Below are 27,411 nucleotides of genomic sequence, written 5' to 3' on the forward strand. Positions count from 1 at the left end.
GTCCTTCAGTGTCATAAGGTGCTTTTTTTTTATACTGTACTGTATTGAAGATTTCCACGAGTGTAATTTGATTTCTAGGCCACTGTTAGTAATTCCAGGTAATCTGATTGTATTTTTATAACTATTTCATTAATGCTGTTAGGGCAGGAACTTTCCCAGATTTCTGTCTTCATTTTGTCGTGGTTCCTGAAACATTATTCGTAGTAAATAATTGTAGGTACTCATGAAGACAGTTTTTAGTAGGCCTACTTACTGTGGGGTAGAAGGGATACGGTAGTTTTCTTGTTATATTTGGTCGTTATTACAGTAGCCTACATTTAACATTACCTGATTTTTGTAATCTTTTTCGTTTGTTATCTACGAGAGGTATTAGAAAGTCATAAGCAGTTGTTTACTTGCGACATGCAAAAAGTTTGAAGACGTGACAAGAAGTACTAATACGTCTCACACTTTTTGCATCCATGGCGAAGAAATAAGAACTTTGAGGTTCGCCGATGACATTGTAATTCTGTCAGAGACAGCAAAGGACTTGGAAGAGCAGTTGAACGGAATGGACAGTGTCTTGAAAGGAGGGTATAAGATGAACATCAACAAAAGCAAAACGAGGATAATGCAATGTAGTCTAATTAAGTCAGGTGATGCTGAGGGAATTAGATTGGGAAATGAGACACTTAAAGTAGTAAAGGAGTTTTGCTATTTGGGGAGCAAAATAACTGATGATGGTCGAAGTAGAGAGGATATAAATTGTAGACTGGCAATGGCAAGGAAAGCGTTTCTGAAGAAGAGAAGTTTGTTAACACCGAGTATTGATTTAAGTGTCAGGAAGTCGTTTCTGAAAGTATTTGTATTGAGTGTAGCCATGTATGGAAGTGAAACATGGACGATAAATAGTTTAGACAAGAAAAGAATAGAAGCTTTTGAAATGTGGTGCTACAGAAGAATGCTGAAGATTAGATGGGTAGATCACATAACTAATTAGAAGGTAGTGAATAGAATTGGGGAGAAGAGGAGTCTGTGGCACAACTTGACTAGAAGAAGGGATCGGTTGGCATCAAGGGATCACAAATTTAGTATTGGAGGGCAGTGTGGAGGGTAAAAACCGCAGAGGGAGACCAAGAGATGAATACACTATGCAGATTCAGAAGGATGTAGGCTGCAGTAGGTACTGGGAGATGAAGAAGGTTGCACAAGATAGAGTAGCATGGAGAGCTGCATCAAACCAGTCTCAGGACTGAAGACCACAACAACATCAACAACAACTTTTTGCATGTCACAAGTAAACAACTGCTTACGACTTTCATTCATCTGGCGTAATACAGGTACGTTTGATCTTTAGCATTACGCACTTCCGATACAAAACAAATTCTATACACTATATTTTTTTATTTGCGTTACTTTCATTGCAATATGACTAGTAAACAAACTTTAAAGGAGATAAATGCAAGTAACGAATAATTTTTACAGCCACTGTATCAAATTTTCCTGTGCTGTACATAGTAGGCTACTATGAGTATATTATAGCTGTAAAGAAAGGTGTTTAACGAATAATTTCGCCATATTGTCTTGTGCTTTTGTTTCGGTGAGTGTGTACTCCACTACTCCACTATTACCCATTCAAAAGTCCCGACCGCAGTTTGGCAGAAAAATGGCCGCCGCATCGTCCGGTTGGCCACTCTCTCCCTATACAGGCTCTCTAGTCGGCACCATAGACTCACTAAATAAAAACTAGACCGCGCATTGGCGCTAGGGTCGCGTCCCCACATTGAACGTGATAGAAGCCGCCATTTGCAGGGAAACATCGCGTAAACAGGGTTCGTTCGAGTGCTGCTTTTAATTGTAACAGTATAATGGAAGCAAAGACGAAGACAGAAACAATGTTACATTTCACAGGTCAGTCATTTCTGGTTGTTTGTTACTTTCTGTTACCTGTATATAGTATTTTCATGGAGAAAAAACACATTATGAGCGTTTGTTTATGTTTAGGTTTCCCCTTACAAATGATTTTCTTAATCGGAATGGATAGTCGCTACTCGGAGAGAGAACTTCCAACCGACAGCAAATCATTTGCTGCGCACTCTTCATTTTGAAGAGAATTGTTACATGGAAAATTATGTAAATAGACGTCAACTGAAGGACGATGCTGTACCGACAGTATTTGGATTTCCAACTCATTTGAAAAAGGTATAGTGTCCTGGAAGTCGTGCAATATAGGCCTAGGTTAAATAGTGTGGAAATGCTGTCAGTGTGTATAATTTTGAACATTCCTTTTCCAGGTTACCAAGGCAATCAAATATATATTTCAGTATGAATCAGAGGTAGGTCGAGTAATTGCGTTTAGATACTTAACATGTGTTGTCAGGTGGTGATTATACTTCGTAAATGGTCAAATATTTGATTAAATGTTGCAAACTCAACTACTTTCAGAGGTGCTAATCTGCGAATGAAATTCCTTCGGTATTTAAAGTGATATGGGTTATTTCAATTAATCACACCAAAATTCGAGTGTAGACGATACTGTGCTATACAAAAGTAAGCGGGCAAAATGTACACAGTAGTCGGCAAAAAGCAAACGGGACTTGACAGGAAAATTACGTGAATTAAACAATAATCGTACTGTCTGCTACTTTAAAAGTTTCATGTAATTATCTAATGCAAATAACTCGATGTAAACTCGCTCCACCTTGTCAGGAAAGAGCTTTACATTCTTAAATTTCGCGTCTCTATGCAGACGTATTTCGGAAATTAGGAAACTTCAATCATTTAAGTATACTTTTAAAATAGACTCGAATACTCAGTACTTTTTTTAAACAAACATGTGTTTAATTTGTGCTTCAATTTGCTCTTGTTGCGTCTCATATACGTGAAATGACAACCCTGGTACTAGGATTCATTCCTGCAAATGGCGGCGATCAGCTGCTTCAATTGGGGGACAGTTGCCTCGCTTCCCGCTACGGCGTGGTAGGGGCTTGGTCGGTACTAGAGAGGCTGTATAGGGAGAGAGTGGCCAACCGGACGATACGGCGGCCATTTTTCTGCCAAACTGCGGGCGGGACTTTTGAATGGCCAGTAGTGGAGTAGTGGAGTACACACTCACCGAATCAAAAGCACAAGACAATATGGCGAAATCATTCGTTAAATGCCTTTCTTTACAGCTATAATATACTCATAGTAGCCCACTACGTACAGCACAGGAAAATCTGATACAGGGGCTGTAAAAATTATTCGTTACTTGCATTTATCTCCTTTAAAGTTCGTTTACTAGACATATTGCAATTAAAGTAACGTAAATAAAAAAAATATAGTGTATAGCATTTGTTTTGTATCGGAAGTGTATAACGCTAAAGATTTAACGTACCTGTATTAGTCAGAAGTGAGACGTATTAGTACTTCTTGTCAGGTCTTCAAACTTTTTGCATCTCACAAGTAAACAACTGCAACTGCTTACGACTTTCTTTCACACACACACACACATATATATATATATATATATATATATATATATATATATATATATATATATATATATATACTGAATACCTCTAGTAGATAACAAACGAAAAAGATTACAAAAATCAGGTAATGTTAAATGTAGTCTACTGTAATAACGACCAAATATAACGAAAACTACCGTATCCCTTCTACCCCATACTAAGTAGGCCTATTAAAAACTGTCTTCAAGAATACCTACAATTATTTACTACGATTAATGTTTCAGCAACCACGACAACTGCGGAAAACGTGCTTACAGCTTGCCTGCGTCAACAGTCAGGCAATAATACTGAAACCGAAATAATGCGTAGTGTTCTGATTCGGAACGAAATTAAGTTTGACGCTATAAAGTCGAATGAGCATGGCACAACAATTACAGGAACTTCCCGTTTCCAGCAAGGACTGTCAGATATTGGCTTCAGAAAAGCTTGTGATGCTACCAGTATGCACGCAAACGCTAATTTCGTACTAAAAACGATATACAACTAACTCGAACATGCATGCACAACGCATAACAAGTCTCTCAATAATTCAAATACCTTTTAAACGTTTCCAAAATCCTCTGAACTTCAATTCCACTCAACAGCACGGCGAACATAGCCAACACCGACTCAAAGGAAGGCCTCGGCGCTTGTTCGTGACGTCACGTCAGCTAGGCACGGCCAACTCCAGGTCTGTTGCAGGCATACTCATAATGGTGGTATCTCCTTCTCTGACACAGGAAAACGTGAAACTATTGGCGGTAGTTGACCAACACACATTGTTCTGAGAGATTTCTGCAATCAATTAATTGTGCAATTCATTACACTTCTAAACAAATAGTGTACTCCTGAACTTAAATTTCCACCTGTTTTAAGCATTGACATACAAAAACAACTTCATGGTCCAGCAGCAACAGAATTCGTGCTTCTTTACCTTATTTGTAAATCTGAGGAAGTTACGTTTGTACTGGCTTGCTTTTACAAGAAACTGTGAACATATTGGTGCTCTTCTTTAGGTATCTTGGTTGACTATGGGGTGAGGAGCACTGAATGTTAATGAAATATCTTGCGATTGTACACGTTTGGGGATGGCGTGGGGGACAGAAGAAGAGGCAAAAGAGAGATACTTCTTTTATCAAATAAATTTTTTTATCCTATGAAGTTTCTTCTTTCATTTGTAAGAAGGGAATATTTATGTGCATGTTTAAAAAAGTTTAAGCTCAGCAGTATTTTCGATGTATGAAGCTATTTTGTTTCCTGTTTAGAATTCCTTTCGTTGAAAACGACTGTAATCTAATGACTGGCAACAGTTGGACATTTACACATGTAAATTAGTTCACATTTCCAGTGACGATGTCAAATGAAAACAAATATAAGAAACGAGTTCATTGTAAGGGGGTTGAGGTAAGTTTCGATAGCAAAATGGATCAAGTAAATATAGTTACTTGAATGTAAAATTTCCGAAGCTTGCAATGGGACAAAGCATCTTCTCATATTGATCTACGTTTGTTTCGACAGGATTCAGTAATACAGAACTATGATCTTCATTTGTAGCTTTACGATAGTAAGAAAGTCTTTCACCTAAATAAAACTGCTGAATCCAAAACAATACCAAACATTTTGTCCAAAAATAAGAGATTTATAGTGATAAGCACGCCCAGGCGTTTCTGCCTGCAACAGACTTGGCGTTCGCTGTGCCTAGCTGATGCGACGTCACCAACAAGCGCCGAGGCCTTCCTTTGAGTCGGTGTTGACACAGGAAGCGCGAGAGACGTTTTGCAGAAAAATGGCGCCAAAGCTAATCAACCAATCACGGGCAACTTCACCTATGGCCACTCTCTCTGTATACAGGCCCTCTAGCCGGTACACGACGCACGCGCTCGTTGCGGTATGCTCGCGAACTACTACTGTCTACAACGAAACAGACCTTACTTTAAGGGGCTCCGGAAAGGCTCAAAATCATTAAAAGTTCAATTTTTATTTTTTTGCGTTTTCTGAATCTGCATACTATTACCTTTTAATAGATATATAATTTATTCAATTCCGAATACTACAACTATTTTTAAATTTTTTTTGAAATGTGTTCTACATGGGCGTGACCCACTGTGGCGCTGTTAAACTGCTGTCAAATAGTGTTATTATTAACGTCCGTGTTCATCAGGTACATTTTAGTGATGTGAGATAAAGTATGTGTTGTGGCTAACCTGTGATGGTTCAATATATATCGCTGGTGTGATTGTCGATTGTTTCATGTTTATTTACTCTGTCGTTATCTCGAAAATATTCGTAATTAATTCTGTTTCTTGAGTCTCTGTTTTGTTGAAGTATAATAATGAGTAAAAGTAAAGTTATTAGAAATCCTCTGAAGGCTTTTAAGAAAAGGAGAAATGTTGGAAAGCCAAAGGTATTTAGAAATATGGGAATGAAGATAGGTTCTAACATGGTACGAGCGATGCTTGCTTTAGACAAGGAACGCCTTCGGGCTGCAGACAGGGCTGTAAAGAGTCTAGAAATACAAGCAAGAGTAAACAGGAGGAGGAACAAGAGGAAGCTGGAGGAGGAGTTTGCAGAGGATGAAGATAATCCATCCTATGGACCTGGAATGCACTAAAAAGTTAATCCAATCTTTGTCGCTCGATTCCCAAAACTTTTATTTTCTCATACTAATTACATGTTTTCTAAGGATCTTCCAAACATATTTGTTTCAAACTTTCAGTAAATGTTACACAGTACCTTCTGCATAATTTAACACAGCCTTTTTCCAAAAAACCGTATATTTTTGAATATATAAATAAAAAATTGCAAAAAATGTTGTGAATTTTCATTACAATTGAAAAAAAATCATCTTTAATAACTGAACTAAAATTTTGTAAAATCCCTGTGTTAAGGTGTAGCCCATATTCCAATAAATAATCTGTAAAAAGTTCAACTTCCTACCTCAAATACTTTGTGAGGAAAGATGTAATTTATAAGCGTTATTTTAACATTGCAAGTATAGGGCGTTCCGGAGCCCCTTAAAAAAACACGCCTCGTAGATTGGAAACGGCAGTTTAACATGGCGAAGATAGAAGGCACCTTTATCCATTACAACAGACACGAATATTAATATGGAAAACAACGCTGTTTGTTTCTGGATGGGGAAGCTCTGTTGACCCGGTGCCCTGGCCCGCTCTGCCGGCAGCTTCAGCACGAGCGACATCAGCCAGCTGCCGTCGCCGCAGGGCACGGCGGCCGCGCGCTGCGCCGTGTCGGAGCTGGCGCTGTGGGGCGACGCGACGCACGCGCGCCTCGAGCCCGCGTCGCGCTCCTGCTCCACGTGGGTGGCCGTCGGCGACGTCGCCTCCACGTCGCAGCTGCCCTCGCCGCACGGCGGACACGCCGCCGCCCCCGCGCCCGGCGCCGCCGCCGCCGCCTCCGCCGGCCCCGCCTCCACCGCCTCCGCCTCTGCGTCCACCGCCGCCGCCGCCCCGCAGCAGCCGGCGCCGCCGCCCCCGCCGCCTCCCGTTCCCGCCTTCACTGCCGCAGATCTCATCCGCTCCGTCAACAAGAAGGTACGTAATCCCTCCAGCCCGTGTCTGCGTCACTCGACTTACAAGGGGAGGCCGCCAATTGTGAAATTCAGATTCGATTCATACTGCGCATAATAATAGCTCATGGCCAGAGGTGTAATGTGGCAAAGCACCAAGATGCACTTCTCAGCCGTTGTCGAGAAAATCGACAGTTAAAAGAAACCGTTGCGGTGAAATGCTCTCTACGATTAACAATGTTCTACATCGTCGTGGCGCAGCGGTAAGCGCTCGGGTTCGTAATCCGAAGGTCGCCGGATCGAATCTCGCGCCCTGCAACCTTTTTTTTTGGTATTTGTTTTTTGTAATATATATATATAATTCCCGGTAATCAGTTGCAACAATTATGCATATAATAAGTTGTTGAAAGTCGTTTCTCGTGGAAAAACTGGCGACTTCGAACATCATTACGTTTTCCGCAAACAAAGTTGTATTTCACAAATGTTATTGTCTTCATAATGTTAACCACGTATAGTTAACGGAAGACGTAGAAACGATATTCCGAAACGAATACGTATAGCGTAAGTCAAACGTTCGGATTAGAACAGAGACCCCACGAACACAAATTTGCTGTGGCAGGTATGAAATATAAACTCCGTTACTCGCTCGTTACACTTGAAGGACAGATGTTGAATGGGCCGAAACGAGCAGCCGCATAACAACTTAGTTGCCTGCTAACTTCGAAAGAAGGTAGATGCGGTCCCTAGCGCAACTTATAACATCGTCGAAAATCAGTGCGGACGGGAGAGCTTTGGTACACCCTGTTAAACAAACGGAAAAATGGAGGCGGTACAATTGGAGAGCGATCCGCCTTCACCAACATGCATAAGCTATTCATTAATAGTATATATATATATATATATATATATATATATATATATATATATATATATTTGAATTACAAAAAACTAATAAAAAATGCATGGCGCGAGATTTGATCCGGAGACCTTCGGATTACGAACCCGAGCGCTTACCGCTGCGCCACGACGCTGTAGAACATTATTAATCGTAGAGAGTATTTCACGGCAACGGTTTCTTTTAACTGCCGATTTTCTCGACAACGGCTGAGAAGTGCATCTTGGTGCTTTGCCACATTTCACCTCTGGCCATGAGCTTTTATTATGCGCAGTATGAATCGAATCTGAATTTCACAATTGGCGGCCTCCCCTTGTTAGGAGGAAAGCACTCCACCTCTCGTACACGACGGCGTCTGAAATTTTCCTTCTTTACTCTTCTTCTCATAATGTTCCTCCCAAGCTACACATACAGGGGTTAAAAAAAAAGTGACACGTATTCCTCCAAGAGATAGTATTGCTCAAAAGTACAAGGAAAGTTCGTGTAACATGTCCGGAAAACAAGTACCTGTTCAGATATTGGCCCATCTGTCCTCTCATTCTCATCTGCCTCTTACGTAAAACTACACTCACGCTCATAAATTAAGGATAATGCTGATACATGGTGAAACAACGCTCTGGTGGGCGGTTTGCGGGTTTAAATCACATCGTGGTATCACCATGCGGTGCATCTGAACTGCGGTCTTCACACGGTGGCGCTGGCAGCCGTCCACATACGCTTGGTCCATGTCAGAGTACAGTGCAGCGAGTACGTGTGCAGAAGTCTTAAGACGTGCTAATGGTGACTGTGTTGAAAATGGCTCGAAGAACACATATTGATGGCGTTATGAGAGGTGGAATACTAGGGCGACTGGAGGCAGGTCGTAGCACGGGCCCTCCGCGTGCCACAAAGTGTGATCTCAGGATTATGGCAACGATTCCAGCAGACAGGAAACGTGTCCAGGCGCTACACTACGGGACGTCCACAGTGTGCAACACCACAAGAAGACCGATTTCTCACCATCGGTGCCCGCAGACAACCATGGAGTACTGCAGCTAGCCTTGCTCGGGACCTTTCCGCAGCCAGTGAAACAGCTGTCTCCGGACACACAGCCTACACACGACTGAGCTGACATGGTTTATTCGCCCGGAGACCTGCAAGGTGTATTCCACTGACCCCTGGTCACAGGAGAGTCCGTAAAGCCTGGTGTCAAGAACACAGTACATGGTCATTGGAACAGTGGTCCCAGGTTATGTTCACGGACGAGTCCAGATATAGTCTGAACAGTGATTCTCGCCGGGTTTTCATCTGGCGTGAACCAGGAACCAGATACCATCCCCTTAATGTCCTTGAAAGGGACCTGTTTGGAGGTCTTGGTTTGATGGTCTGGGGTGGGATTATGATTGGTGCACGTACACCCCTGCATGTCTTTGACACAGGAAATGCAACAGGTCAGCTGTATTGGGACGTCATTTTGCACCAGTATTTCCGCCTTTTCAGGGGTGCAGTGGGTCCCACCTTCCTCCTGATGGATAACACACGGCCCCACCCAGCTGCCATCGTGGAGGAGTACCTTGAAACAGAAGATATCAGGCGAATGGAGTGGCCTGCCTGTTCTCCAGACCTAAACCCCATCGAGAACGTCTGGGATTCTCTCGGTCGACGTATCGCTGCACGTCTTCAAACCGATACGACACTTCAGAAGCTCCGACAGGTACTGGTGCATGAATGGGAGACTATACCCCAGCAGCTGATCGACCACCCTATCCAGAGTATGCCAACCCGTTGTGCGGCCTGTGGACGTGTGCATGATGATCATATCCCATACTGATGTCGGAGCACATGCGCAGGAAACAGTGGCGTTTTGTAGCACATGTGTTTCGTGACGGTGTTCTCAACTTATCACCAATACTGTGGACTTACAGATCTGTGTCCCCTATGTGCCTATGCTATTAGCGCCAGTTTTGTGTAGTGCCACGTTGAGTGGCACTACATTCTGCAACTATCCTTAATTTATGAGCATAAGTGTAGTTTACATAGGCAGTGCAGCATGTAGTTACCACACATCGTGCTACACCCTTCAGCCTCTCTTCACACTGAATGGCTCACTCTTTCAGGTACACTTGGCTCCTTCGGATCGTGTCCAAGTGTTCCTTAGAGGCCTCCGTAAGATATAACAATTGTCAATGCATTGTGTATACGCCATACACTTTAAATGCCCCCATGGGCCGAAATCCAACAGATTCACTTCCACACAATGCTGTGCTCCAACAGTTAAATCTCAGAAATTTCTGCGTCAGATTAAGGCCAGTATTTGATGCTAGGAGATTTCTCCTGGCCAGTAATGCCCTCTTTGCATTGTTACTCTCGCTTGCTTCGACCACCAACTGTTACTTTGCATTAGAGATAGCAGAATTCCTTAACTTCGTCTACTTCGTGATCATCAATTCTGATGTTACGCTTATCGCTATTCTCATTTCTGCTACTTCTCATTACTTTCGCCTATCTTTTGTTTACTCTCATTCAGTATTCTGTACTCATTAGACTTTTCTTTCAGTTCATCGCATCCTGCACTTCTTCACTTTCACTGATGATAACAATGTTATCAGCGATTCCGTCATTGCTTCTTCGATGTACAGGGTGGTCCATTGATCGTGACCGGGCCAAATATCTCACGAAATAAGCGTCAAACGAAAAAACTACAAAGAACGAAACGTGTCTAGCTTGAAGGGGGAAACCAGATGGCGCTATGGTAGGCCCGCTAGATACCGCTGCCATAGGTCAAACGGATATCAACTGCGTTTATTTTAAATAGGAACCCTAATTTTTTATTACATATTCGTGTAGTACGTAAAGAAATATGAATGTTTTAGTTGGACCACTTTTTTCGCTTTGTGATACATGGCGCTGTAATAGTCACAAACATATGGCTCACAATTTTAGACGAACAGTTGGTAACAGGTAGGTTTTTAAATTAAAATACAGAACGTAGGTACGTTTGAACATTTTATTTCGGTTGTTCCAATGTGATGCATGTACCTTTGTGAACTTATCATTTCTGAGAACGCATGCTGTTACAGAGTGATTACCTGTAAATACCATACTAATGCAATAAATGCTCAAAATGATGTCCGTCAACCTCAATGCATTTGGCAATACGTGTAACGACATTCCTCTCAACAGCGAGTAGTTCGCCTTCCATAATGTTCGCACATGCATTGACAATGCGCTGACGCATGTTGTCAGCTGTTGTCGGTGGATCAGGATAGAAAATATCTTTCAACTTTCCCCACAGAAAGAAACCCTGGACGTCAGATCCGGTGAACGTGCGGGCCATGGTATAGTGCTCCGACGACCAATCCACCTGTCATGAAATATGCTATCCAATACCGCTTCAACCGCACGCGAGCTATGTGCCGGACATCCATCATGTTGGAAGTACATCGCCATTCCGTCATGCAGTGAAACATCTTGTACTAACATCAGTAGAACATTACGTAGGAAATCATCATACATTGCACCATTTAGATTGCCATCGATAAAATGGGGGCCAATTATCCTTCCTCCCATAATGCCGCTCCAACCATTAACTCGCCAAGGTCGCTGATGTTCCACTTGTCGTAGCCATAGTGGATTTAGCATTGCCCAATAGCGCATATTATGCCGGTTTACGTTACCGCTGTTGGTGAATGACGCTTCGTCGCTAAATAGGACGCGTGCAAAAAATCTGTCATCGTCCCGTAATTTCTCTTGTGCCCAGTGGCAGAACTGTACACGACGTTCCAAGTCGTCGCCATGCAATTCCTGGTGCATAGAAATACGGTACGGGTACAATCGATGTTGATGTAGCATTCTCAACACCGACGTTTTTGATATTCCCGATTCGTTACACATGTGGCTGAACACTTCCTGTTTCCTTAAAAAACCGTAACTATCCGGCGAACGGTCCGGACACTTGGATGATGTCGTCCAGGATACCGAGCGGCATACATAGCTCACGCCCGTTGGGCATTTTGATCACAATAGCCATACATCAACACGATATCGACCTTTTCCGCAATTGGTAAACGGTCCATTTTAACACGGGTAATGTATCACGAAGCAAATACCGTCCGCACTGGCGGATGTTACGTGATACCACGTACTTATACGTTTGTGATATTACAGCGCCATCCATCGCAAAGCGTAAAAAGTGGTCCAACTAAAACATCCATATTTCTTTACGTACTACACGAATATGTAATTAAAAATGGGGTTTCCTATTTTTAAAAAAACGCAGTTGACATCCGTTTGTCCTATGGCAGCGCCATCTAGCGAGCCAACCATAGCGCCATCTGGTTTCCCCCTTCAAGCTAGACGAATTTCGTTCTTTGTAGTTTTTTCGTTTGATGCTTATTTCGTGAGATATTTGGACCGGTCACTATCAATGGACCGCCCTGTATAATTGACCAATAAGTCTGAAACACCACACCTTTGTCTTGCACCTTTTTTAATCCGAAACTTCCTTCTTGATCTCCTAACCTCATTTCGATACTTGCAGTGCCTCTGTTGTTCAGAAATAAGATGCAAAGATCCTTCGGTCATGCATGCAAGTCCGAAGAAGCAGCCACTGCGGCGACTACAGCCGTTATGAAATACATGACATGTATTCGCAGTTGCGAATATGGACAACCAGAAGCTGTATAATGGAAAGACGACAGTGAAAATTTGTGCCGCACCAGGAGTCAAACCCGGGTTTCCCGCTTATTGCAAGCGGTCGCCTTACCATTAGGCCAGTTCGAAACTTCGATACGTCGTCAACCATGTGTTAACAATCCGTACTGGTACATTCAATGTGTATATTCCTATACAGGGGAGGCATTTTAATAGAAATCTTTGTTGCTCCATCATGGACCGGTGACATCGGCTGGTTAAGTAACGCTCAATGACAGTAATTCTCCAACAGCCATGTAACTGAAGATGTTATTTTATTTTATTTTGAAGGCTACCAGTTTCAGCATTTCACTGTGCCATCTTCAGGCCCCATATGCATCTCTCCAAATAAATTAAAATGTCATATACTGGATGTCGTGAATTCAATCGTTTCACTAGTGCTTCATTCGAAGACTTGATAGCAAGTCTTCCAACGTTATACTTCTTTGCCGTATTTTATTGGTTCATTTTAATAGAAGGGCCTTCAGCGCAATATACAGGGTGAAAAGTATTTAAACCGACAAACTCTGGGAGGTTGTAGGGGACATCAAAACAAATATTTTAACCTAATGTCATTTTTACCTATGAGGAGTATTTAAACCGGTAGAGGAAGATTTATCTGGCGGCAAATTAATTAAACCAACAACCACTTTTCCATTTTTTTATGACCAAGAGACAACACATTAACACAACCCAATTTCAATTACAGTAGATTTTCAAAAATGCCTCCATTGACACATAAACAAAGGTTACACCGTCGGATCATGTTCTGTCTGACATGGGCAAAAACCACAGGAGTATCCTGAATTGTTCCCGCTGCTGCTACTATCCGGGCAACCAGATCCTCTTCTGATGCAACAAGAGTTGCGTGAACAAGGTTGCGCATCTCTCCCCACACAAAAAACTCCAGAGGGGACATATCTGGGGATCGAGCAGGCCATGGTACAGGACCACCTCTGCCAATCCACGTTTCTTGGAACCGTCGGTCCAGGAATCGACGCACACGACGACTGAAATGTGCCGGCGCCCCGTCATGTTGGGGCCATATGCGTTATCTTGTAGGGAGCAATTCTGGCAATGCTCTGGAGAGAAAATTGTAATAGTGCCTGCCATTTAATGGCCTAGGTAGCAGATACAACCCAATTAAACAGTCCCCGACAACACCGACCCACACATTAACGAAGAACCGCACTTGATGAGCGCTAGTAACTGTGGCATGTGGGCTATCCTCACTCCAAACATGCGAATTGTGCATGCTGAAGACTCCATCACACCCGAACGTTGATTCATCGGTAGATAAATAGAGGATGAATATGTAGGATGCATTTCATACTGTTCCAGGTAACACTGCGAAAACTGTGCTCTGGGTGAATAATCTACTGGTTGCAGGTAGCGGACACGCTGTAAGTGAAATGGACGTAACAATTGCTCTCGAAGGACTGTTCTTACATTCGTCTGATTCGTCCCCATGTTACGTGCAATTGCACAAGTGCTGATTGAAGGATCCCGCTCGGCATGCTGCAAGACAGCTTCCTCAAATTGCAGCGTTCGTACTGTGTGACGGCGTCCCTGTCCAGGTAATCTGCTAAATAACCCGGTCTCACGCACACGTTGGTACACAGCAGCAAAGGTCGTACGATGCGGAATACGGCGATTAGGATATTTTTGTTGATAAACCCGCTGTGCAGCTCGTCCGTTGCGTGCGTTACGTAGTACGCACCAACCATATCAGTGTACTCACTCCAGGTGTAGGGATCCATTAGTAAACAGAGACAATGCACTACTGCACTGGTGCACAGCAGTTGCCTACAACTGAAGAGCGTAATACCCCCTCTAACAACGGAAGATCGGAATACGGCCTCTAACAACTGTAGAGCTTAATATGGCCTCCACTGGCTTAAATAATCCTCATAGGAAAAAATGACACTAGGGAAAAATATTTGTTTTGATGTCCCCTACAACCTCCCAGAGTTTGTCGGTTTAAATACTTTTCACCCTGTATAACGTCAGAAAGTTGTGGATTCGGTGTGTGGCTACAATGAAGCCGTCGTTATTATATCTGTGCAACTGGTTACGAAGTTGACAACAGACAGTAAAAACCTTAAAAGACGCAACTAAAACACAATATTTACAATGTAAAGCAGCAACCAGTCTTAAATTACCTTTAATTCACTTTATGTGTAATCCATTATTAGCAGTTCAATATGAACTAATTCGTGATGAGACAACTCACATTCATGTTTTATTCAAAAACTAGAAAACAACAGAATGATGAGCTATAGAAGGATGTTGAAAATTGTATGATCTGATTAGACGAGAAGCGAGGAAGTTATCCAGAGAATCAATGAAGAAACGAATATATGGAAAAAAAACTAGGCAACATGCATCAATGGCGAAATTTCTCTACTCACAAGCATAATATAAAAGACAGAACTCGAATACGTATCCTTGCGTTTCGTGAGTAGTATGCAATTAGTTACGCTACCCTTTTTGCTTTATCTCAGAGCAAGCCTTTCCTTCCTCTCGCCTGGTTTGCCCTGATCGGCCGGGCTTCTGTCACTGATATTTCGACCTTTTTATGCCTTCTTCACTTCATGCAACCAAGCTGTACTATTAAAAGATGGACGTACTACATTGGAAAACCAAAATTTATTTTCCTGTAAACAGCCCTCCTTAACTGCCACAGTCAAGTGTTCCCTGACCTTGGGTATATGTTCACATAAAAGAATAGTTAAATCTTTACATTAGACGTGAGTCAGAAAGCTCGCCGTTGAGTCGGAAAAGTAAAGGACGGCGTTTATCTCTGCCAGGAGAAGCGTAATTCATTGTCTTGTATAATGCTGTCTGTGATCATGAAGTTCACCCACAAAAGTCCTGAAGTATTCTAAACTTAACAGCTAAAAGCCGGCCGGAGTGGCCGAGCGGTTCTAGACGCTACAGTCTGGAACCGCGAGACCGCAACAGTCGCAGGTTCGAATCCTGCCTCGGGCATGGATGTGTGTGATGTCCTTAGGTTAGTTAGGTTTAAGTAGTTCTAAGTTCTAGGGAACTGATGACCGCAGAAGTTAAGTCCCGTAGTGCTCAGAGCCATTTTTTTTTTTTTTTTTTTGAACAGCTAAATTACTCCTTCGTTGGTGAACTGAAATTGGTTTTTAAGATTCTATATAGATTCTTTAAAGCGTTAATAAGAATTTTCATTGTCCATTGTTTATATGTCGGAAGTTATGTTATATTAATATTACACAGGAAAACACTTCGTGATGTTCCGAAAAATTATATTTACTTCCTCACGAACCGCTTTCGGCTTCGTAGACCATCGTCAGGTGACAACTGTCAAGAATACAGACAAACGTGAGCTGCGACTTACACAAATATTATTTGCACAGAAGATAGAAAAAATTTCAAAGAGTGTCCGTATAGGAAAAACATTACATTTTTTGTCACGTACAAGTAAATTATTTAAAAAAGTGGAGATACATTTAACAACTGAAGAGAAATAAATGAACTTACAATTGTATCTACTATTTATAAGGAGAAATTAAGTTAACCAAGTGGAAAAAGGAAACTGAGTCTGACCATTTAATAGTAAGCTGGTATTCTGTGTTATGTGTTTGATTTCCGGTATTTCCATAAGTATCTTTTTTTTTGTTAACAAAATATAGAACTTTACAGTAGAAATTATATGAATGGTTTTCTGTTAAAAGATTATCAGCAAATGTAAAATCTTTCTTCCTTAATCTCCATCTTCTCTCAGGTTCAAATACTCTAATTGTCACAGCTCTGTGTGACTGGCTACTCAATACTCTTTCACACTGCTTGCGCATAATTTTATACACACCACTCTGTGCTAATGGCTGCAGTTTGTCTTTCCTATTGAAAAAATGTTTTGAAATGATGCTGGTATTATAAAATGCAGGTGTGTAGTTGCGAGATTTTAAATTTTTTGCAGGGTTATCTGAAATGTTAACTTTTTTGAAAGTTTATCCGAATTGTTAGCAACATAGGGGATTTTGCACAAGGTTTTGTAACCACTGTTGATTATTTATCACCAGTTAAATGTATCCCTCCTTCTTCCGTTAATGTAATCATGTCTATGTGACAACAAAAAAATTAATGTTTGTCCTTTGTAAACACTATACACAATTTTTGTACCTTTTGCACTAATAATAGCTATGTAAATCGTACGTCATTTTTATCTGAGTTTTTGACGTCCAGTTGTCACGTGAAGGTGGCCTAAGAAGCCGAATGTAGTGTCGGCAGACTTGCCAACACTACGCACACTAATTGAAAGAGGCGGCCAAGATGCACGCGCTAACTCACGAAGGATGGAGTGAGGTCTGAAACAGGAGACTTAATGAATGTGATAAAGAAAATACGTATCTTTGGAATATACTTAACTTTTAATACATCCTTGTATACATCGTTCTTGATGAGACATCTGGAGATTGTGGCGATACAAGTGACTCTTTATATACAAGCTATTTAAGGCTAATGGCGCCTTGCTAAGTCGTAGCCATTAACTTAGCTGAAGGCTATTCTAACTGTCTCTCGGCAAATGAGAGAAATGGCTTCGTCCGTATAGTCGCTAGCAACGTCGTCGTACAACTGGGGCGAGTTCTCGTACGTCTCTCGAGACCTGCCGTGTGGTGGCGCTCGGTCTGCGATCACACAGTGGCGACACGCGGGTCCGACATGTACTAATGGACCGCGGCCGATTTAAGCTACCACCTAGCAAGTGTGGTGTCTGGCAGTGACACCACACCGAAAGCCCGCTTGTGGCCAAATAAATATAATTTTGTAGTAAATTAGGAAATGCTTTCCTATTTGTTATTATTGTTATGTTCTGTCAAGCACCTACGGAAACTCCGGTTATGCTGTATTATGTTAGTAAAATCTGACGTCTTGCTGTTGCCACGTGCTTCCACAGTAAATGTTCCAGAAATTGTACCTTGTCAAGGCGTGGGAGCGTATTACAGTACGTTACGGCACTCTACAAGTGAGACACTATTAGACTACACTACGAAACATCAGATTCATTTAAAACAACGAAGTATCTTCTCTTTCAGACTTCCTGGGAATAGACTATCAATGTCTGTTCACCTCCAGCAACATCTGCCTAAATTGCTTTTGTTTATTACTGAAAGTAGTATGCTCTTCCATTGGTAGATTCTCTGACACAGAGACGGCCATTGAAAGTCACTGAAAGTTTGTTTCGTAAACCTTTCGTTCAAAAATGTTCAAATGTGTGTGAATTCCTGAGGGACGAAACTGCTGAGTTCATCGGTCCCTAGACTTACACACTACTTAAACTAACGTATGCTAAGAACAACACACACACCCATGCCCGAGGGAGGACTCGAACCTCCGGCGGGAGGGGCCGTGCTATGCGTGACATCACGCCTCAAACCGAGCAGCCATTTAACGCCGCTAAATGTTTTGCTTCCAAAAGGAGTAGCATGACAGGCAAGAAACTTTTTAATCAAATTGTGCCTTACTTCTTTGAAAAGGAAAAATGATGAAGATGTCGTCTACAATCGAAGAGAGACGATAGTTGGAGTTCAGCATCCTGGCGAACTCAAAAACCATTGGAGATGCAGAACTACTTCATATGAACAAGGGTGGAAAAGGAAATCTGCATGGAACAACCTCAGGTTTCATTTACAGCGATTTAGAGACACCACAAAAAATCTTGATCTTCTTGCCAGTGTTGAGTACTTAACTCGCCACCCCCCCCCCCCCCCCCCACTAATTCGGAATAAAAGCCGAGCGTCTTACTCACCGGATAGATTTTTCTCTTGTGAGATAACCACACTGGACAAAAAATTATTAACCCACGGGAGTTATCAAGGCAACAGTCTATAACACGGTCTCTAGCCTTGATAGATAGTTACTTGATTGCTACATCATAGTCACTGCTTCAAATAGACACTTTCCGTATGACGTTAAGGTCGCTTAATTTAGCGGGGCAGTCGAGAAGCGATTCAGTGCTTGAGTGTTCGTCCAACCAGGAACTTATGGAGGTAGCTGTGCGAACACGACTGTTGTCATCTTGCTCGGGTTGGAGCTCTCGACATTGTCTCTGTACTTGCAAATTAAATTTGGGTCTTTTAAACTTCGCATTATGCAAAGCAGAATGTATTTCTTTTTTTACTTACCCAAACATGTTTCGGCACCTATGTGACATCTTCTGTGGGTCAAATTTATTCCTCTTAAATATCACTCAAATTTCATGAAGAACTATAACACGTCCATGTTGTTTAGTTTAATTCGATTGCTCACCTGCAAATTACACTGCTAGTGAATATAGATTTACACAGGTGAGCTCTTTTGTGATTGTTTTGTCTTCATGGCAGCATGTCATCTGCAAAATAGCTTTGAAGAACTTTGTTTGTTTTCAAATACATTTTCGTGGGTAGGGGTTGTGTATATCATATACTTATCCTTCCCGTCCTGTTGTGCATCTCTAGTGGATATCTCTTTCTACTGTTACTGTGTACACTGCTTTCAACACCTTTTTTTAATACTTCATTCACCTGTTTATACTTCACTGTCATCTACTTTCTCTTCACACGTATTTTACACAAAATGAGATTTGAGCACTTAAGACTCCAAACACAGTGAGAAGCGTTACATTATCCTCGCCGATCACTTGTTCATCGTTTTGCTTCTGTTCAGTGTGCATTAAATTTTGAACGTTTCGTAAGAACTACTGTGTTGTGTTGTCGTATTGGAAGACGGGATTGTATGCAGCTCACCATGAAGGAAATACAGCACCCTTTTATCTCTGTCTGCATCTACATATACATGGACCCTGTAAATAACATTTATGTGCCTGGCACAGGGTTCATCGAACCACGGACCCTGTAAATAACATTTATGTCCCTGGCAGAGGGTTCATCGAACCACCTTCACAATCATTTTCTATTATTCAAATCTCGTACAGCGCGCGGAAAGAACGAAGAGCTCTAATTTCCATTATTTTATCATGGTGATCGTTTCTTCCTATGTAGATCGGCGTCAACAAAGTATTTTCGCAGTCGGAGGAGAAAGTTTGTGATTGGAGACTTGTGAGAAGATTCTTCCGCATCGAAAAACGCCTTTATTTTAATTATGTCCAGCCCAAATCATGTATCGTTCCAGTGACACTCTCTCCCGTATGTCGCGATAATAAAAAACGTGCTGCCCTTCTTTGAACTTTTTCGATGTACTCCCGTCAGTCCTATCTGGTAAGGATCCCACACCGCGTAGCAGTATTCTAAAGGAGGACGGACAAGTGTAGTGTAGGCCGTGTATTTAGTAAATCTGTTACATTTTCGGCGTCCTGCCAATAAAACGCGGTCTTTCGTTAGCCTTCCCCATAACATTTTCTATGTATTCCTTCCAATTTAAGTTGTTCGTAATTGTAATTCCTAGGTATTTAGTTGAATTAACGGCCTTTAGATTTGATTATTTATCGTGTAACCGAAGTTTATAGGACTCCTTTTAGCACTCATGTGGATGACCTCACACTTTTCATTATTTAGGGTCCATTCAGATATCTTTTCTAAATCATTTTGCAATTTTTTTTTTTATCTTTTGATGACTTTACTAGTCTATAAACGACAGCGTCATCTGCAAACAACCTTAGAAGGGTGCTCAGATTGTCTCCCAAATCGTTCATGTAGATAAGGAACAGCGAAGGATCTATAATACTACCTTGGAGAACGCCAGAAATCATTTCTGTTTTACTCGATGACTTTTCGTCAGTTACTACGAACTGTCACCTCTCTGACAGGAAATCACAAATCCAGTCATATAACTGAGACGATATCCGATAAGGACGCAATTTCGCTACAAGCCACTTGTGTGGGTACAGTGTCAAAAGCCTTCCGGAAATCCAGAAATACGGAATCAAGTTGAAATCCCTTGTCAATAGCGCTCAACTCTTCGTGCGAGTAAAGAGCTAGATGTGTTTCACAAGAACGATGTTCTTGACGCTGCACCCCCTCTGACCCGGATGCATGCACTGATTTGGTTGGGAAGATTGTCAAAAAGCCGGTGTATCTGAAATGCCTGGGCTAGCAGGTCAGAGCGGATTAGATTGTGGAAAGGGGCCAAAATAAGTTGCTGTCAGTTGCAGTCAACATACAAACTTTATCTATCAACACACAATATTACAACAAGGATGCAAAACACTCAAAACTTTAATCGACCTCCTTTGATTAACCTTAGATCGGCTGTAGGCCACACGCAAAATGCAAGACACAACGCCTAAGCAAGAAATTGAAATACAAGACTCTTCTGGAGGTTTCATCCAAAAATATTTTCTAAAACTTCAATCTAAACAATTTAATTAGCAATTTAATTTTAATGGAACTTGGCTGGAGGCCACATATTAAGCAATTTAAGCAATAAGAAGAGTTTCAATCAAAAGGCGGAAGGCCATATCTAAAAACATTTCATGCAAAATTCCGCTGCAGGGCGCATACAAAAGCGTAACAATATTCTGCCTTAAGGGCAAGAGAAGAACATTATTTTAAGAGATATTAAAACTTGGCTGAAGCCCGCACATCACCAAATAATTTAACGGCTTAAGTCCCAGAAAGAAGAGTTTCAATTTTAAAAGGCAGAGGGTCGTATCTTAAAACATTTCATATAAAATTCGGCGGAACGCCCCTACAAAGAATAACAATCTCTTCCCTTAAGGGCAAGACAAGAACATTCATTTAAGAGATAGTATTACTCGGCTGGATGCCACATATCAACAAAATATGTTTAACGGCTTAAGGCCTAGAAAAAGAATTTCAATTTAAAAGGCAGAAGGCCTTATCATAAAACATCTCTTGTAAAATTCTGCTGAAGGCCAATGTAAAAATATAACAATCTCATGCCTTAACGGCAAGACAAGAACATTAATTTAAGGGATATTGATACTCGGCTGAAGGCCACACATCAACCAAATAACTAAAACCCAGATAGGGTTCAAATTCAAATGGCTCTGAAGACTATGGGACTTAACTTCTGAGGTCATCAGTCCCCTAGAACTTAGAACTACTTAAACCTAACTAACCTAAGGACATCACACACATCCATACCCAAGGCAGGATTCGAACCTGCGACCGTAGCGGTCGCGCGGTTCCAGACTGTAGAGCCAAGAATAGCTCGGCCACTCCGGCCGGCCCCAGACAGGGAAATTACTACGTAACACACAAGGGACAGCGCTCAGAAGTTTCAAAGGGTCGGCCTGGGATTGCAACACTAACGCCCGTTTAGTAGAGACAAGCAGCCTTGCGAGGCGCCGGGGCTAGCAGTGTATTTATCACTAAGTTCTACTAGAATCCACATATGTAAATCATGCTCTAAGCCCCCCCTATTCTAACTCCGACTTTTGTTGTTGCACAAGGATAAAAGAAATACGCGAACTGACTCTAATCAACCCTGCTAGTGGAGTAGAAGAGAGTTTGGCACCTGCAATAATTTAATTTGATAAATAAGTTAAATAAACCAAGGTTTCATTAGCATAGTGAGGAATGATAGGGTTGCTCTATCGATTAACAGAATGAAAGTTCTGTCCAAAATAACAATATGATTTATTAAGATTAAACACAGAATAGTAAAAGAGATACAGGAAATATTTATAAAACATCAAATTGGCTAAAATTGGAGATTCATACAAACACTATAAAGGTGAAGTTGTCCCTAACTTAGATCGTGAGGTTTAAGACGTAGTGGTATGTGGAGCCAATTCCTTTCCACTCAAATCTCAAGAGAGACACACAGCTAACCCACCAGTAATTGCTGCTACTCGAAACAGAACAAAGTTAGAAAAGGATGAACAGGCGCGCTCTGCTGAGCTCTGATTGTCACCTAGGAAAATCCCTATCTGCCGGTGCTGCGGACGTACATTACCAAACGGTCTTCTTATCTCCCAGAACACGATCTGGCGTACCGCAGGCGAGGGCTGGTTGCTTCGACGTCCTCGACCGAAAGGCGACTGCCGACTACCCAGAGCACCCGTACAGGCCGAACCCCGAACATTCCCGCCCCCACGACAGTGGCCGTGGTTACGTTCCAATCAGCAACTCGAAAACCGGCGGAAATTCCACTCCATTGCCGGAGCACTACCATTCCACCAATGGAGATTCTTGGCGCCAATTTCTGTGCTGATTTTGCAGAAAGTGCGGGAATTTTCCCGCCACAACTGCGTGGGTACACAAGTCATTCCCACGCCTCGCTGGTAGCCCGCCAGAAAGTGTTTTCGCAAAGTTTCTCCGAAGTAACGGAACCTCTAGCCCAGCCGCTACTTCACACCCCAGCGGGCGTGTCTCTTGACAATGTCGGCGTCTGCAAAGCATTCACTCGACTGCCTCACACACGTAGGCTTAACTCTCTCCAGTTCCACAGAGCCCGCCTGTCACCGGACCACCCGGGTGACGAGAGACGCTGCGTGGGAAGTCCGCGTGTTAAGGTAAAGCAAACCTTCCACCGCATGCAACTAGAGAGGAGAATCGTAAGATAGAAATATGAGAGGGGGCTCATGCCACCTCTCAGCCTGTCCAACGACTTCTTAATCTGAAGGCAACACAACTGACAGACAGCTGACCGACCAATCAACAAAATCAGTTCCGTTCCACGCAACCAGCAAAAGGACCACAAGATTTCACTACAACGACACACAGAATATTGGCGCCCACAACTACCAACAACACCTCAGCTGTCGAACTACACGCCGCGCTGGACAGCAACAACACGACAAGCAAAATACAGTACCGAAAATTACGCCAACGACCAGGGCAGGTAACCGGAACGTCAACGACCACAAGGCAGAAGATACCGCTGGTAAACTTCAATAACAGGGAATAAACTGAGTTAAGCTAAACTCCACAGGAAGAAAGCTGGACTCTTAGCCGACATGAATACACACACGTTGTTGCTTGCGGGAATGTCCCAAAAGCGACAACCAGGATCAAACGAAGAAATGTAAACAGTTGAGGCTCGATAGTAGTTTAAGTGAGGACTCAACTTTCATATCCATGATCGGTGGGCGACGAACTTCGTAGCACTCGCAAGCAGCACCTCACACTCCAACCGCGCGTGCACACTGCCAGTGGCCCCGGCCAGAGGACGCGTAATGGGGACTTCCTTGCTGCTTCACGCCAGCCGACCGACTGATCACACACCGCCAACCGACCGACTGATCACACACCGCCCAGCCGGAAACTACACTCCTGGAAATTGAAATAAGAACACCGTGAATTCATTGTCCCAGGAAGGGGAAACTTTATTGACACATTCCTGGGGTCAGATACATCACATGATCACACTGACAGAACCACAGGCACATAGACACAGGCAACAGAGCATGCACAATGTCGGCACTAGTACAGTGTATATCCACCTTTCGCAGCAATGCAGGCTGCTATTCTCCCATGGAGATGATCGTAGAGATGCTGGATGTAGTCCTGTGGAACGGCTTGCCATGCCATTTCCACCTGGCGCCTCAGTTGGACCAGCGTTCGTGCTGGACGTGCAGACCGCGTGAGACGACGCTTCATCCAGTCCCAAACATGCTCAATGGGGCACAGATCCGGAGATCTTGCTGGCCAGGGTAGTTGACTTACACCTTCTAGAGCACGTTGGGTGGCACGGGATACATGCGGACGTGCATTGTCCTGTTGGAACAGCAAGTTCCCTTGCCGGTCTAGGAATGGTAGAACGATGGGTTCGATGACGGTTTGGATGTACCGTGCACTATTCAGTGTCCCCTCGACGATCACCAGTGGTGTACGGCCAGTGTAGGAGATCGCTCCCCACACCATGATGCCGGGTGTTGGCCCTGTGTGCCTCGGTCGTATGCAGTCCTGATTGTGGCGCTCACCTGCACGGCGCCAAACACGCATACGACCATCATTGGCACCAAGGCAGAAGCGACTCTCATCGTTGAAGACGACACGTCTCCATTCGTCCCTCCATTCACGCCTGTCGCGACACCACTGGAGGCGGGCTGCACGATGTTGGGGCGTGAGCGGAAGACGGCCTAACGGTGTGCGGGACCGTAGCCCAGCTTCATGGAGACGGTTGCGAATGGTCCTCGCCGATACCCCAGGAGCAACAGTGTCCCTAATTTGCTGGGAAGTGGCGGTGCGGTCCCCTACGGCACTGCGTAGGATCCTACGGTCTTGGCGTGCATCCGTGCGTCGCTGCGGTCCGGTCCCAGGTCGACGGGCACGTGCACCTTCCGCCGACCACTGGCGACAACATCGATGTACTGTGGAGACCTCACGCCCCACGTGTTGAGCGGTACGTCCACCCGGCCTCCCGCATGCCCACTATACGCCCTCGCTCAAAGTCCGTCAACTGCACATACGGTTCACGTCCACGCTGTCGCGGCATGCTACCAGTGTTAAAGACTGCGATGGAGCTCCGTATGCCACGGCAAACTGGCTGACACTGACGGCGGCGGTGCACAAATGCTGCGCAGCTAGCGCCATTCGACGGCCAACACCGCGGGTCCTGGTGTGTCCGCTGTGCCGTGCGTGTGATCATTGCTTGTACAGCCCTCTCGCAGTGTCCGGAGCAAGTATGGTGGGTCTGACACACCGGTGTCAATGTGTTCTTTTTTCCATTTCCAGGAGTGTATATCTGCCACACCAAAGATAGTGCAGCAGTACTACTATCCCTAGACACTGCTGCTGCCACTCACGGAGAGGACAATATCATTATCACGATAACCGCAGGAGAAACAAAACCACAGGACTGCAACCAAGGTTAAACCCAAGACAAGCATGACTCGAGCCAGCCACGGCTGAGTATCCTCTGCTGACGCCCCACAATTTATGTAATCAGTCCTCGATATCCTGGGTACCGGGATTGGGACGCAGTTGACATCCGAGACGATCCCACATACGTTCTGTTGAGCCAGATGTGGGAATCGTGTGGCCACGGAAGTACGTGAACATCACACACACAGTTCGTAGAGACACGTGGCATATGTGGACGTGCACAGTTCCCTCAGCCACTACCAGGTATGACGTGAAGTCATACCCCATGGTCCCCACCCATGACGCCAGGAGTGACTGCACTGTGCCTCCCCAAAACACTGGTAGAATGGGCCCTCTCCCGAGTTCACCGCCATACTCGCCGACAATGGTCATACGGGGCAGTGCAGAACCGCGTTTCATCGCTGAACACGCTGCGACGCCATTCACCAGCAGCCCACGCTTCCCCGGTCGCGGCTCCACTCTAGACGGAGCCGTTTGTGTTGGAGTGTTAACGGCAGTCTACACACGGGAGGTTAATTCCCTAGTCTGGCTACTCCTAGCCTCTGACCAAGATGTGAAGGGGTCACAATGTGCTTGGCATACAGTATGGCGATCCTCCATTCTGGTGGTCAGACGTGGTACCAGAGTCCTAATGACGAGTATGGCTACCGTCACATTCCCATGCAGTCTATAGTCGGTCCATGGTCACATGCGAATACTACACAAATCTGGATATTGCAGGGGTCGACCAGCTGGCGAAATGGGCACCGACAATAAGGCCCTTTAAAACTCTGTCAGGCGCTGATAACACCGTTTCAGGCGAGTATGTGGACATCTCCATGTCCTTCTCAGTGATCAGTCAACATACCACGTCTCTACCAGGGCTGGCAACATCAACAAACACGAACATCACTAATATACTGCCTGTCCTACCTGTCGCAGAGAACTGCAATCATTCACATACTTCCCAGTAGGGCTCATGTATACGAAGTTACACTGTCATCTGACTGTGTCTTCTAGGTGCTTCACATATTTTTAGGGAGTGTAATTTATTGACCAGTAATTTCAAATGAAATGACTAGTTTCGGCTGGCATTTGTTTTCACGATCTGAGGATGGTGTGACATTCCTCTCATGTGGGACGAACTTTTATATGCTAACTGGAACATTGTGTTGGGATGCAACTGTTAATACGCATAACTCGCTTTCTTGATCAGCAGTGAAGAGATGGACGCGTCATATGGCACCAACGTATGTCAGAGGATTCTGTATAAGCCGGGAAACAGAACCCTACTTGGAGATCCTGAACAACGGGGGCCAACCGACATTTAGGCGCGAAGCTGGAACATTTTCTTTAGCAAATATAATTATTAAAAACCACCTTGTGCATATTAAATGCTGAGGGGGACCCTATCACTAGAGATTCGCTGCTACCTTACCAATATGCACTCAACTATTCACATCAGGAAACCAACATCAGTTGGTGATACCTCGAGAACGTCCGAACGGGTCCGCAGTTATACGAGGTGTACTAAAGACTTCCGTTGCGTGCCAACCTAGTAAATCGATATTAGGATCCAATCCAGACGTGGTCTCTGTGCAAGCCATAAATTTGAATTGCTAAGTGCTTTATGATGTTGGTAATGAATGCACCGTAACGGCATCCAGTAATTTGTTGAAAGTTCATTAGCTACCCACAAATCCACTTACAGCCACGTAGCTGAACTGTTTGCGTGGACTAGATCGGAAAGAAAACTGGACGGAACGGATTGGAAGGAGTTCTCAGTGTCGATCCGCTAAGTTGATCCAGAAAAGAGTTACCTTTGCAGTCTCGAGTGGGAAGGAACGACCATTAACTTCGGTCGGGTAAAAAATAGTGGCAACACGGTTATACACTGAAGCGCCAAAGAAGCTGGTATAGGCATGCGTATTCAAATACAGAGATATACGCTCTACGCTCGGTCGGCAACGCCTATGTAAGACAACTGTTGGCGCCGTTGTTAGATCGCTTACTGCTGCCACAATGGCCGGTTATCAAGATTTCAGTGAGTCTGAACGTGGTGCTATAGTCGGCGCTCTACCGATGGGACACAGCATTTCCGAGATAGTG

General features: G+C 43.6%; 1 protein-coding gene across 1 annotated transcript in view; it reads left to right on the plus strand.

Moving 5' to 3' along the window:
* The window catches only part of LOC126195714 (uncharacterized), a 586,112-nt gene that overhangs the window by 325,354 nt on the left and 233,347 nt on the right, over positions 1-27,411 (plus strand). Inside the window, exons 4-5 of the mRNA XM_049934342.1 lie at positions 6,652-6,842; positions 6,960-7,021. Of these exons, the coding sequence (XP_049790299.1) occupies positions 6,652-6,842; positions 6,960-7,021 (253 nt within the window). The remainder of the gene's footprint in view (positions 1-6,651; positions 6,843-6,959; positions 7,022-27,411) is intronic.

The sequence above is a fragment of the Schistocerca nitens genome, chromosome 7, assembly GCF_023898315.1.
Source record: "Schistocerca nitens isolate TAMUIC-IGC-003100 chromosome 7, iqSchNite1.1, whole genome shotgun sequence".
Classification (NCBI taxonomy): domain Eukaryota; kingdom Metazoa; phylum Arthropoda; class Insecta; order Orthoptera; family Acrididae; genus Schistocerca; species Schistocerca nitens.